General features: G+C 47.4%; 1 protein-coding gene across 1 annotated transcript in view; it reads right to left on the bottom strand.

The window, feature by feature from the left end:
- Positions 1-12,500, bottom strand: part of LOC135809903 (DDB1- and CUL4-associated factor 1-like) — a 42,933-nt gene that overhangs the window by 12,442 nt on the left and 17,991 nt on the right. Inside the window, exons 11-27 of the mRNA XM_065323348.1 lie at positions 12,014-12,181; positions 11,122-11,174; positions 10,273-10,411; positions 9,555-9,629; positions 8,344-8,505; positions 7,230-7,319; positions 6,731-6,810; positions 6,331-6,453; positions 5,837-5,948; positions 5,018-5,119; positions 4,458-4,529; positions 4,087-4,168; positions 3,803-3,880; positions 2,337-2,398; positions 1,585-1,666; positions 1,019-1,161; positions 419-610 (exon numbers count right to left, since the gene is read on the bottom strand). Coding sequence (XP_065179420.1) covers positions 419-610; positions 1,019-1,161; positions 1,585-1,666; positions 2,337-2,398; positions 3,803-3,880; positions 4,087-4,168; positions 4,458-4,529; positions 5,018-5,119; positions 5,837-5,948; positions 6,331-6,453; positions 6,731-6,810; positions 7,230-7,319; positions 8,344-8,505; positions 9,555-9,629; positions 10,273-10,411; positions 11,122-11,174; positions 12,014-12,181 — 1,815 coding nt within the window. The remainder of the gene's footprint in view (positions 1-418; positions 611-1,018; positions 1,162-1,584; positions 1,667-2,336; positions 2,399-3,802; positions 3,881-4,086; positions 4,169-4,457; positions 4,530-5,017; positions 5,120-5,836; positions 5,949-6,330; positions 6,454-6,730; positions 6,811-7,229; positions 7,320-8,343; positions 8,506-9,554; positions 9,630-10,272; positions 10,412-11,121; positions 11,175-12,013; positions 12,182-12,500) is intronic.

The raw sequence follows: 12,500 nt of genomic DNA, 5'->3' as shown, positions 1-12,500 counted from the left end.
ATAAATTTCAAAGTCAAATACTAGTAACGATCTTCAGATTATCTTTGGTGAGCGAGCTGAAATGTTAATGAATGTTGGCCGTCAAAACCGCCAAAAAACCTTCTATGTACTATGATGTACATGGTTTTTGCACACAACATCAATATTGCCAGTGATAGAAGTAGGAATAGCAGCTGAAGCAAAATGCTGGCAATCAAATAGTGATCAAAATGACTACAGCACTGTGGGGTGCTGAGGAACTGGGAGGTCAACCTCCTACTCCTAGCCTAGGCTGTGCTGATTTTCACGCACAGCAGTCCATGCGTAGTGGAGTCACCGTGCGTACGACGACATGCTGTGCTTGGTGAAATTCTTGCCTGTTCGTTCCTCGGCACCTGACATTACTGCACTACATGTAGCACTCTTCTGCTTGGCTAACCTGTGTTGCAGAAGCTGACAATGGCGGGATGAAAACGGTCAGCGGCTCCTTGCGGCGGTTATCGCCGACGCGGATGTTCTGGGACGCCGCGGCGGCGGATGACGGCGTGACGATCGGCCGAATGACAGGCGATGCGCTGACACTGGCCGACCTCCCTGGCTTGATACTGGAACCGGGTTGACTTGCTGCAGACTGTGGTGGTGCAGTGGAAAAAACAAACAGCAGAATAAACTTGCGACGTGTAAGTATCCATTGCATTTGTACAGTGTTCGCAATAATGTACGTACTCTAGCTCGCAAGCTGAAAAAACGAGTTTTTAAAACTTTCCGATCATCATAATTATAGAAATAGATGGACAAATAGAGGGGGGGGGGGGGGGGGGAGAGACAGAAAGAAAGAGAGTGAGAGAGTGCGTGTGTGTGTGTGTGTGTGTGTGTGTGTGTGTGTGTGTGTGTGTGTGTGTGTGAGAGAGAGAGTGAGAGAGAGAGAGAGAGAGAGAGAGAGAGAGAGAGAGAGAGAGAGAGAGAGAGAGAGAGAGAGAGAGAGAGAGAGAGAGAGAGAGAGAGAGAAAAACTGGACTGAAGTGCACCAGAAACTCACCCGTTTTCTGAGTGGACCATGGCTTGCTACTGGAGTCTGGTGCTTCGGCACATTAGGTGTGGATGGTACGGATTTCGCTAGCACTACTGGAGCAGGAGGCAGCTTTGCTTCCATCTGTAATGCCAATGCCGCTGTCGGTAGACCTGACATACACAACGCACAATGGATGAGAGGGATAAAACCTCCCAATGCTCACTATATTTTACTGGTAAATCATACAAGTAATTCTTAACACGGAAGCCTGCAGCAGGATTTCATGACCAAATCTGACTTGGTACGAGCAACATCTCAGACCAAGAACAGGAATGTGCTGCTGTCACTAGAATACACGGACACTAGATGCAAGTTACACACAGCATACACGGACACTAGATGCAAGTTACACACAGCATATATGGACACTAGATGCAAGTTACACACAGCATACATGGACACTAGATGCAAGTTACACACAACATACACGGACACTAGGTGCAAGTTACACACAGCATACATGGACACTAGATGCAAGTTACACACAGCATACACGGACACTTTTTTGTAGGTGCAAGTTACACACAGCATACCTTCATCAACCAAGTGCCGGTAGATGATCTGCAGAAGCTCTTGGCGAGGAAAGGTAATGTCCGTTTGACCGACAACGTACGACTGGGAGAGGTGCAAAGAACACAGTACCACACAAGTACATGTAACCACATAGTCACATTGTCACATACTGTATAAGCAGAAATATTCGTCTGGAATTTAATTTCGTCTTTTCGTCCAAGGAGCTTTTGGACTAAATTAAATGCCGGACGAATGTCGATTTGTCCAGCTTTTCAATACACTCTTATGATCCATGGACGAAATTTACAGCCGGACAAACTCCCTTTCTTTGGAGTTGGACGAAATTATTGACCGACGAAATTTTCTGCCTGTACAGTAGTTGTTTCACACGAAACTCCGAGCAACGGTGGAAAAAGATGTGTTTGCTTCATTGCTGTGTGATCATTGTATTACTGGCTGTGTCCACTGGACATAGAGCACTGTACGCAGCCTGAGGACCTTAGACAATAAAATATTGTCTAGCCACACAGTCACATAATCGCAAGCACAACTGAAGTGCAGCTGGGCTAACAACAGCATGCTTCGTCACACACAGTAACACAGAAGTGCATGTAAGCACAAAGTCACAGAAGAACATGAAGTGGCATAGTCGTACGCACAACTAAAACACAGCTGAGTCAACAAGAGCATGCTTCATGACACACAGCAACAGTTGAGTATGGATTAAAAAACGGAGGCTGCAAGAGGGAAGTAAGTTGAAAGGATCCCTTACCCGCTGTAGGGATGATAAAGATGAATCACCAGCATCGGTAGCAGCCTTTCCAGCGACATTGTCTGCATGAAAGAGGTAACACGACATCATAGAGCACACCAAGACAGGCCAACATGCAGGTTACATTCACTCGCTCATGTCCAAGGACATCTTTAGATGTCCAGGAACATGCTGCATATGACTTCCAAACTGTGTCTATAGACCACCGGAGGATGTACCCAGTGTGCTGACAGTGCTCAACACCGCGGAGGCAGAGCGTAATACAGAACAGCAAGGGCAGTCAAGGCTAAACAAGCCTTGATTGCCCTTGTCGTTCTGTCCATAGACTCTAAACGACCAGCTGTACCGTGGATTTAAATTACATCACTGCTCAATTCGTCGTGACTCTGGTGACCCTTCTCCAAACACCACGGATGATGGCTTGTTGGAAAAGCGAGAGGACGTGCTTTTCAGCACCACTTACCGGTATGTAGCACATGTGTGTGTGTCAGAGAGATGCGATATTGTAAATCGACAAATTTTCCCCGGTGAAAAATGTTGTTTTGTGGTTTTATTGGTGGTCTCGACGTTTTTATACCACCCTTCCCTTAGGACATAGGAGGGACTGGCCGCAGCTATTTGAGGAGATGGGTCGCAGATTTGCCCCCATCGGGAAAGGGTGTCAACTAAAGGCCCAATTTAAAGCTAGACGTCGCCAGGCTGGGGAACCGCTAGCTCATTATTGTGATGAACTCAGACTTAGTGATGCGGGCTTACCCGGCTATGACTCCAGACTGTTAGATCAGATTATGAAGTGTTAGTGCACCACAGGTTGCTGCAGAGATGTTGGTGTATTGCTGTGTTGACTACAGATCACTCCATGTCATCTGCACTATCTTCAGTCTCGCTGCCACCGATGCACTAAAACTAGTAAAAGTGCCGGGATAGCAACACAGGCGCGAAGCTGAGTCGAATGACATGTCACATGACGTCAGCATGCATACTGATGTATGCTAAGCATTCATTCGCGCAAGCATATTCGGTGTATAAGCCGCAGGGGCGATTTTGGTCCGATTTTTAGCGAAAAAAAGTGCGGCTTATACCCCGGAAAATACGGTATACTGTAAAACATGTAATTTTCGGTGTAACTTTAATTTCGGTGATTTCGGTAGAGAAACCAGGCACATAAATTTAAATCACACCTAAAAGGCACTAGAGTATGCACTGTATGTGAACGGAACGCTGGTCACCTAATTCTACAGTACACCTGAAACCTGGCAGGTCCCTGGCACCGAAATTTTAACGCACCTAAAATTACATGTTTTACAGTATGTGCGGGCGTGCGTAAGGGTAATTCTGTTGGTGGACTGTCTCCAAGTGGCCACCACTGCAGGGTTTCGTAAGTTTAGTAAGTTAGTTCATGTCTGACCGCAGCCCTGGGGTCCAACCCCGGGCCGACCGGATACGACATTTGCAAACCTGCTTACTTATCATGATCTGTGCAAAATGACAGAAGACGCGATGCTCAATGAGCTTGGTTGGAGCGATCGGATCAGCCATGAGTGCTGCAGTAAGCAAGGACGAAGCAAGAAGAAGCAGGCAGCAAATAAAATCGCCAGCAAGACAAAAAACACTTTCTTGAAGGCAAGCTCAAGTAACACTATTCGTTCAAGTGAATTTGTCAGCACTGGCTGAACACAGACCACCAAGCACACGAAAATGACACCTACTGTATGATAGGCAAAGAGAGCAATACATAAATTAGGCTTACTGAGCATCTGGCCACTGTTGAACAAAGGCAGTTTGCTGAGGATTTGTTTGACTTCACCACACCGAGACAGGCCACTCAGAGCCTGAATAGTACACAGGACAGAATACAATAGATGGACACAAGGAATAGTACACAGGACAGAATACAGTAGATGCAGACAAGGAACAGTGAGTTGACAGTTGGGCAAGGAATACTTGACTAGTCAGTGAAGAGATGAGCAAACAGTCTGGAAGAAACCATGTAACCCTCTCAGATACGCTTATACACACACACACGCACATGCATAACTACACCCCTCCCCCCACACACACACTGGAGAAAGTAAAGCAACCCAAGAATTTCCAGGAACTCAAACCAGGCCCAGTACTCACAATGCAAGCAAGACCACGCAGACTATCGGCGGCAGCAGCCGGCGTGCGCTTCTGAATCAGCTGAACTAAGACCTGTGAAGCAACAACAAGCATGGGACATAGCAACAGCAGGTCATCGCCAGCTTCAGAGACACGAGAACCACTTTACCTAATAACTGTCCGATCCTCATGGTATAGAGAATACCTGAAAACATAGAATCTACCTCAGGGTGCTTACATGCACTGTCCTCATGTAGAGAAATCAAGACTCTGAACGCTCCTTATCTACGAGTATCAAAAGGTCAAGTTTGTCTTTCACCGCAAAAAGTACACTCCATTCACAGAAATTCAGCTGCTTGCACTGAGCAGGGTGAGGCTGAGGAATTAATTCGAGTGCCCCCCTCTCGACGTAGTTTGAGCAATGTAGATGGTAGATAGAGCCCCCCTCTACAATGGTATGTAGACTGAGCAATGTCGAGCAACCGCCTCTACGTTGTGTATAGATGCACATGTTTTAGACAACGCCTCCTGGCATGTAAAGGACGGCCAATTGATCAGTTGAGATGAAGGCAGAAACATACCCTGATGCCTTGGTGATGACGAACACACGACCAAACACGGCTCAGCTTGCTGGAATAGTTCTCGCCACACCGAACAGTGTGGTCATGACCGGCAACAAACAACTGCAGGCAAGACACAGAGACACACAGCACACGGTATCAACAAACAACTGCAGGCAAGACACAGAGACACTACAGTACACAATATCAAACCAAGTCAAGCCTAGGATGATAGCTGTTATACAGCTTCAAGCACGCTTTCCCATAAAGAAAGCAACCCACTCCATTAGGGCGCATCGCCTATCCCGCATTGGTACGCAACAAGAGGATGGCATTGCCCAAAATAAGGGGTTGTTTAGAACCAGCTCCACTACCGCCAAACACATCAAAATCATGCATCCAGTGAAACTCCAAAACACAACCTACACAATCATGTACTGTACAATATTGTGCAGCACAGCACAGCACAGCACAGCATAGCACAGCACAGCACAGCATAGCACAGCATAGCATAGCACAGCACAGCACAGCACAGCACAGCACAGCACAGCACAGCACAGCATAGCATAGCATAGCACAGCACAGCATAGCACAGCATAGCATAGCATAGCATAGCACGGCACAGCATAGCACAGCACAGCATAGCATAGCATAGCACGGCACAGCACAGCACACGTCAGTTCAGAAGCATGTACTTCCAGTAGCACTACCCTGCACTGTGCTACATCTATAGTACATGGGCAAGCAAGCAGCATAGTGTCCTGCGTTGTGTAGCACTGCGCTGTACGGTCAGTGGTGTAGAGTGCATAAGAATACCAAGCAAAATGGCATCAGACTAACCAGATGATCAGCAGCCACGTCCGGACTGACACATGTAGCCAGGATCTGTAAGGCTAGTGTCTGAACAGAGGGATCGTCGATCAGCGACCCTTCAGCTGCTTCCAGAAGAAGACTGGTCAGGTAAAATGCAAGTGCAACAAAGACAGATACACACAGAGACACAGACACAGACACAACGCATTAACTTCTCTCTCCCAGTTCAACAGGACAATCACGCGGTCCCATCATCATCATCATCTTCATCATCATCATCATCATCATCATTCATCAGTCAAACGGCCACAAACGATCGGCGAGCAGCGATTAACTTAAAAACAATTCTGGCATTATTTGAATTTATTTCTATAACCAGGAAACCAAGCAATACACTGATGGCTGCAGTAGATTTTTCTTGTGACAAGACGAGACAACACGACGCTTGCAGACATCAGCAGGAACAGTTAACCAGCCACACTCCACTTCACACTTCAAAATGATAGTTGCTCACAACTCACCTCATGGCAGAATGTGACGAACCGTCAGGCATGAGAAACGACTCGCACATCGCCAGGCGCACATCCGCCTGAAGCAGCGCGAGTATCGCAATGCCCTCCAGTGAGTACAAGGCGATGTCGAGCCTTTGGGGCAGACACATGGACACGCGCACACACAGATGAACAAGCAAAGGCAGCATGATTACCTCACACGAGAACAGCAGAGAAAGAACATACATGCAGTGACTACCATGCTCAGGCTAACACGAACTTCAGGATCAAGCAACATGACTCTAAGCAAGAAAGACAACAACATCTAAAGCAACAGCACTTGCACAACGCCGTGTTGGTAAAGACCTGCGTAAATGTGCATGATGTGGTTCAGCAACCATACATTCAGAGCGAAGAACACAGGCATTACCTGAGCGGAGTGTTCTTCCATTTAGATGCAATGCAGGTAAACTGCAAGAGAAGCTGCACGCCGCCCAGCTGCATGAAGCTCTGCAAGCACAGTAGAGTGAGACAGCACACCAGTGATGATCAGTTCAGCAGAAGCATGCATGTGCATGCACCCACACACTCGCAAGTCCGGATGCGCGGCACACACACACACACGCATATACGCACACTCGCACACGTGCGCATGCGTGCACACACACACACACACACACACACACACACACACACACACACACACACATACTGTGCATGCTTGTGGTATTGAAGCCGAGACCTTTGGTCGGTGGAGCCCCTGGTACCTCACCATCACTGCTGCCCAGTGCAGCCCCTGCTCAGTAGCTGTTTGTTTTTGTCCACATAATTATTTATTTTACGAGTTGGGTTTGTGAATAATAGTAAAAATAAAAATAATAAACCCTGCTCCAGTGCACATTCAACCATCAAACACCCAGGTAACTCACCCCAACAAACGACCACTTGGTGAGCGCCGGCCAATAAAGCAGGAACGTAGATACATTGTCCAATGTCAGTTTCGAAGCGTAGATTGCATCCTGAGAGCGAGAGAAAGAGAGAGAACAGCTTTTTAGCAGACATGGAAAATAACAATGCATCCCGTATTCTATCCCCAGTATTCTATCCAGTCAATGGGACAAGCAACAGCAACCAGGTCCAACGCAAGGGAAATGTTGCTACTTCCACTATTCGCAAGCTATAGTATTCCAGAAGCTGTACTACAGTACATCCGGACTGAACGCAGTGCCTAGTTGGCCACACACTGTTTGGATCATCAACATAACGTTACATGCACACGTACATGACAATTGTACACAGTACAGTTGTGTACATTGTACTGTGCACTAGGGCGGAAAGTGATCATAATTTCTCAAATCACAAAGTTAAACACTTCAAAATACTAGTAGAGTCAGACCTCTTTAGGACGAACATCAAGGGACCGATAATATTTGTTCGCAATAACGGGAGTTATTCTTATCCATATGTTTTACCCAGTGAATACACAGGGTTTTATCCAATACAGTTACGAATACTAGTTCTTCTTAGGCAAACATTTGTCTTATCAGTCGGTTCTTCCTAACCAGCTTTCACTGTAGTCCTATAAATGAAACCTTCTCATTAAGTGGGCAAAGAAAAAGGGAACAACCCCAGTTGATTCAGCGAGATAGTGGTGGTAGCTACATATTGATATACAGTGAAACCTGGTTTAAGCGACCACCCCACGGTGCAAGCAAAAGCGGTCGTTAAAGCCAGGTGGTCTTTAGAGCCAGGTCCCACAGTGTCTGTGTAGAACTGTGCGTGCATGGAAAAGCGGTCGTTAAGAGCAGGTGGTCGCTAAACCCAGAGATTGCTTATACCTGGTTTTACTGTACAGATAATTCCCACAGGTGCTGTCACAATCGAATAGTACACATCCGGAATTTGGGACTTGAAAATGAGAGCGGCGGGGAACATCAAGCTCTACAGCAGCCAGGGTGTGTGAGCTAGTGTTAGGACCTGTGTAATTAGAATGGTGCACACAGTCAAGGACCCCCCCCCACACACACACACCATTCCACCTACTTTCAGTTGGTAGGCCACCTTCAGCAGGTGCTTGCGAAGTGGTTCTTGAGCGACGGAGCTGGACGGAAGATTTTGGCAAACCATGCCAATGAGGTTTTTGGTGACGATGGTGAAGTTCGCCAGGATGTAGTTCTGTAGCGTGAGTAGTGTATCGCGGACACGCTGCATACACAAAACACATCGGTATTTGGTCAGCGAGATAAAGGGATGAGCAGCAACATTCGACCATGCACAGATTTTCATCGGCAACCACACCACAACTGCGCTCTCCAGCCGCCCCCGACACGACATTGCCACTGCACACCACCAGGAAAGCAACACATCTCGTCATGTTGAGAGCGCAGTTGTGGTGTGGTGGTTGATGAAAAATATGGGTCAGCTGTTGTTGAAAGTATTATGAACCATACACCACTGATATCATTCATGCATTGGAGTTTAACTGACCACTGGATGATCACCATTGCACAAGTATTAGTATGTTCTATATCTGATGGTGAGCCAGTGTGCAAGGTCAGGAGTAAGTAGCTGGGGAAAGTGCAGCACCAACATCACTGTCACTATGACTGCTATTGCTGGCAAGTGGAAAAGCAGGAAAGAGGAAACTTAGCCGCCGACAACACACACACACACACACACACACACACACACACACCGACATGAACGCTACTGCCCCTCATTCACCGAGCTCATAAGCTGTGTTCACAACTGGCGCGTGTACGCGTGAAACCACGCGTTTGTGCGTATTTTTGCTGGCTTTTGGGGCGCCATGCGTACGGAAACGCGCCGAAATGGAACTTCCAACATGTTGGAATTTTCAGCGCGTATCAGGCGCGTATCAGCGTACATGCCAGTCACTTTGACTGACGGGGTCAAAAAATTAGTACTTGAAGGTGTCGCACGCGCTAAATACGACTCGGATTGCTGTTTTTTGTGAAAGGCTGAGCGCGCGTTTGGGGGCGCTTGAACCGCAAGCGTACCGCGTCCACGCGCCAGTTGTGAACACAGTTTTACTTCTCAAGAAGGGAGGGGAAGTAAGTCGACCCAAGAATTAGGGAAAGTAAATATTAAAAGATACAAGCTCGCTACAATGCACAAGATTGCTACAATGCACACACATGCTACAATGCACACACATGCTACAATGCACACACATGCTACAATGCACACACATGCTACAATGCACACGCCTATCTGGTGTGTTCATGTCTTACTTGCCGCTCTACCAGCTGGGCCTCTTCATCAATCACATCAGCATCGTCATTGGACATCATAGATAACGTTGTAACCTGCAGAAAGGCAACAGCGATGGAAACCGCACTGCCATCAGGTGCCTGAGCTCAGAACTGGAGCTGCTTCAGCCATTGACATGGAAAGACATGGAAGAGACAACTCGCTAACTCGTGCCACAGAACGCACTGTGGTCGGTGTGCGTGACCAAGACAGGCATGAGAATCCATAGCTGATGTAGCTATGAAAACAGAAACATTGACACACCTCTCATATTCGCACTAATCATCACTGGAGGTTGTTGTTCTAGATCATTTCAAGGACTACATTTTCCATTTGATCGATTTGGACCAAGAAAGCTGGCAGCTCAGGGTCTTCGCCATCTTGGCCTTCACCTAGGTCATCATACAAGCTACTCCGACTGCTAGAAATGTCCATATGCAAAGTCATTATCACGTGCCGTGGGACACATGATCTACGCCTCTTGGTTGCTCACGTGATCAGTGGCGTGGTATGTGCGAACATGCCCGTCTGTCTACCCCCCCTCCCCCCCACACACACACACATACGACAAAGAGACTTGGGGACCATGACTTTGCCAGACACCCTACGTCACTTTGCGATGCAACATGCCTTTAGTATAGTGCCGGGAAAGAAAGTCTTGTTTGCCCTACTGGTGACACCTAAAGCCGTTAACGTTACCTGGTTCAGAAGTTTCCGGAGTCCATCGTGCTTGTCAAAGCACTCTTTGACGGCTGGCCAGTTGAAGGAGTGCATTAAAAAGGTCCCGCTGGTTGAACGTGCACTTGCATGTCCGCACTCCAGTACTTGTACACAGTACCTGGGCAGAAGAAGGAGGGGAAGGAAAGTTATTAAATCAGACAACTACTCCATGTACTACCTTCAAAGGGAGCAGATAGGAGAATTCTAGCTACAGCAAATCTTGAGGAGAGGGGGGGGGGGGGGGGGGGGGGGGAGGGGGATAAACAGAAGAGAAGTACAGAAGCCTATCCCGGGATGAAAAAAGTACTGTTCTGAGTAACCTGCCTATACTGTTGAAGTCATTCGACCTCGGATATACAGTACCTCAGCTCCTTTGGCTAAATAAACATAATAGCATTACTATGGCCTCTGAGGTTCATTGCAATGGGTTTTACTATACCAGAGGCCTCCTACGATGGTTGCCCTTTTCAATATGGATGGTGCAGCACCATCGCAGGAGGGCATTGTATTCTCCTGGCCTTTTTCGGCTAGAACAATGGTGGGAGCGAGTTCCTTTGAACTAACAGGTCATTGGACAATGATCTTCAGTGGATAAATGTCTGGTGATCACCCTCTTTGTTGTTTTCAAACTCTGAGTGACAAGGAAGAGCTTGCTCCATCCTGCCCACTTTGCATGAATGCCGAGAACGGGAGTGAGTGGGATAGAGACAGACAGACAGGCAGACGAACGGACGGACAGACAGACAGACAGACAGACCGAGAATGAGAGTGACCTGACGATAACTTACATACAGGACGAGAAAATGATGCTAATCATTGAGAACTCACCCCACCAGTTTGTCCAATAGTGCGTTCGAATTGGATTGGAGAATGAGATAAATCTGAAAATAACAGCATATAGCCAAGTGGTACAAAACATGAACAGGACGACGGCACACTCCAATAACCTTAGAGTAGCCAGTTTCAAATTCAAAATATCATTTAATCTTGTGACTTGAGTGACCATCAGCCAGTTACCGGTAGTCTCAAGTATGAAATGCAATCAATCTGTCTTCAGTGACTAGCTCACGATGCAAGGAAAACCACTCTTCATAGACAGGTGACGCATTCACAATAAAGATGAATTGAAGCGCATAGTAGTGCATTGGTGCATGTACAAAGACGATGGGTTGCAACTTGAAACGTATGCTGCATGTACAATGACGATGGGTTGCAACTTGAAACGGATGCTGCATGTACAATGTAAAATGATCGAAAAGTATGGTGGGTATGTACAATGTGGATGGATTGAGACGTATGGTGAAACACAACTTTGTGCTTCAGGTGATCTGTCTCGCAACTTTGAAGGCAAGTGGTGATTTGCTACCGAAAGCAAAAACAAAGCTGGTTCCACTACATCAGTACAGACCAAACTGAATAGAAAGTGAACTAGAAAGCGAATAGTAACAGAATGGTGTGCACAATTAGCCCCCCCCCCCTCCTACACACACACATTTGCATACACAATCACCCGGCTCCGTCCTACACAACACGCACGCGCGCGCACACACACACACACACATACACACACACACACACTCATGTACACACACTCATGTACACACACGCACGCACACACATACACACACACACACAGGCACAGGCACACACACACACACACACACACACACACGCACACACGCGCACACACACACACGCCCACATAGGTCCGCGACCATACCCTCTCCATGGTGTCGCGGTTGTTCTCCGCAAGGCTGGAGAAGACATTCATTACGCCAGCTGATGCTGAGCTGCCCGGAGGAAGGCCCAGTAGCAACTGCACACCGACTCCACCTGATGACACGAGTTCCAGGGCAAACTTCTTGTGCGCAACTAGCTGACTCACAAGCTGCAATTACCGCAGGCAAACAGACAGAGGTTGCACACATGCACATATACATACTTCTATTCAAGTTATCTTCCGCGCTGAACACAGGTTAGACGCATTCAGCTTGGCAAAAGCACAGCACAGAAGCCACACAGGCCGCCAGTAAAGTGCACATATTCGCCAGATGATCGATAGTACATTCCACTATACACAAAGTCATACAGGAGAAAGGGGACATAGTAGCACCTCGACAGTACACAATACACAAAGCAGATGTGGCAGCGTCAGCAGTCGGTGTGAAGGCAACACCACTGGCAAAGTGTTAGCAGTGTGAGCGGCG

This window comes from Sycon ciliatum, chromosome 2 (assembly GCF_964019385.1).
Source record: "Sycon ciliatum chromosome 2, ocSycCili1.1, whole genome shotgun sequence".
Taxonomy (NCBI): Eukaryota; Metazoa; Porifera; class Calcarea; order Leucosolenida; family Sycettidae; genus Sycon; species Sycon ciliatum.
Note: the sequence above shows the minus strand (reverse complement) of the source record. Positions and strands in the feature narration are given on the sequence as shown.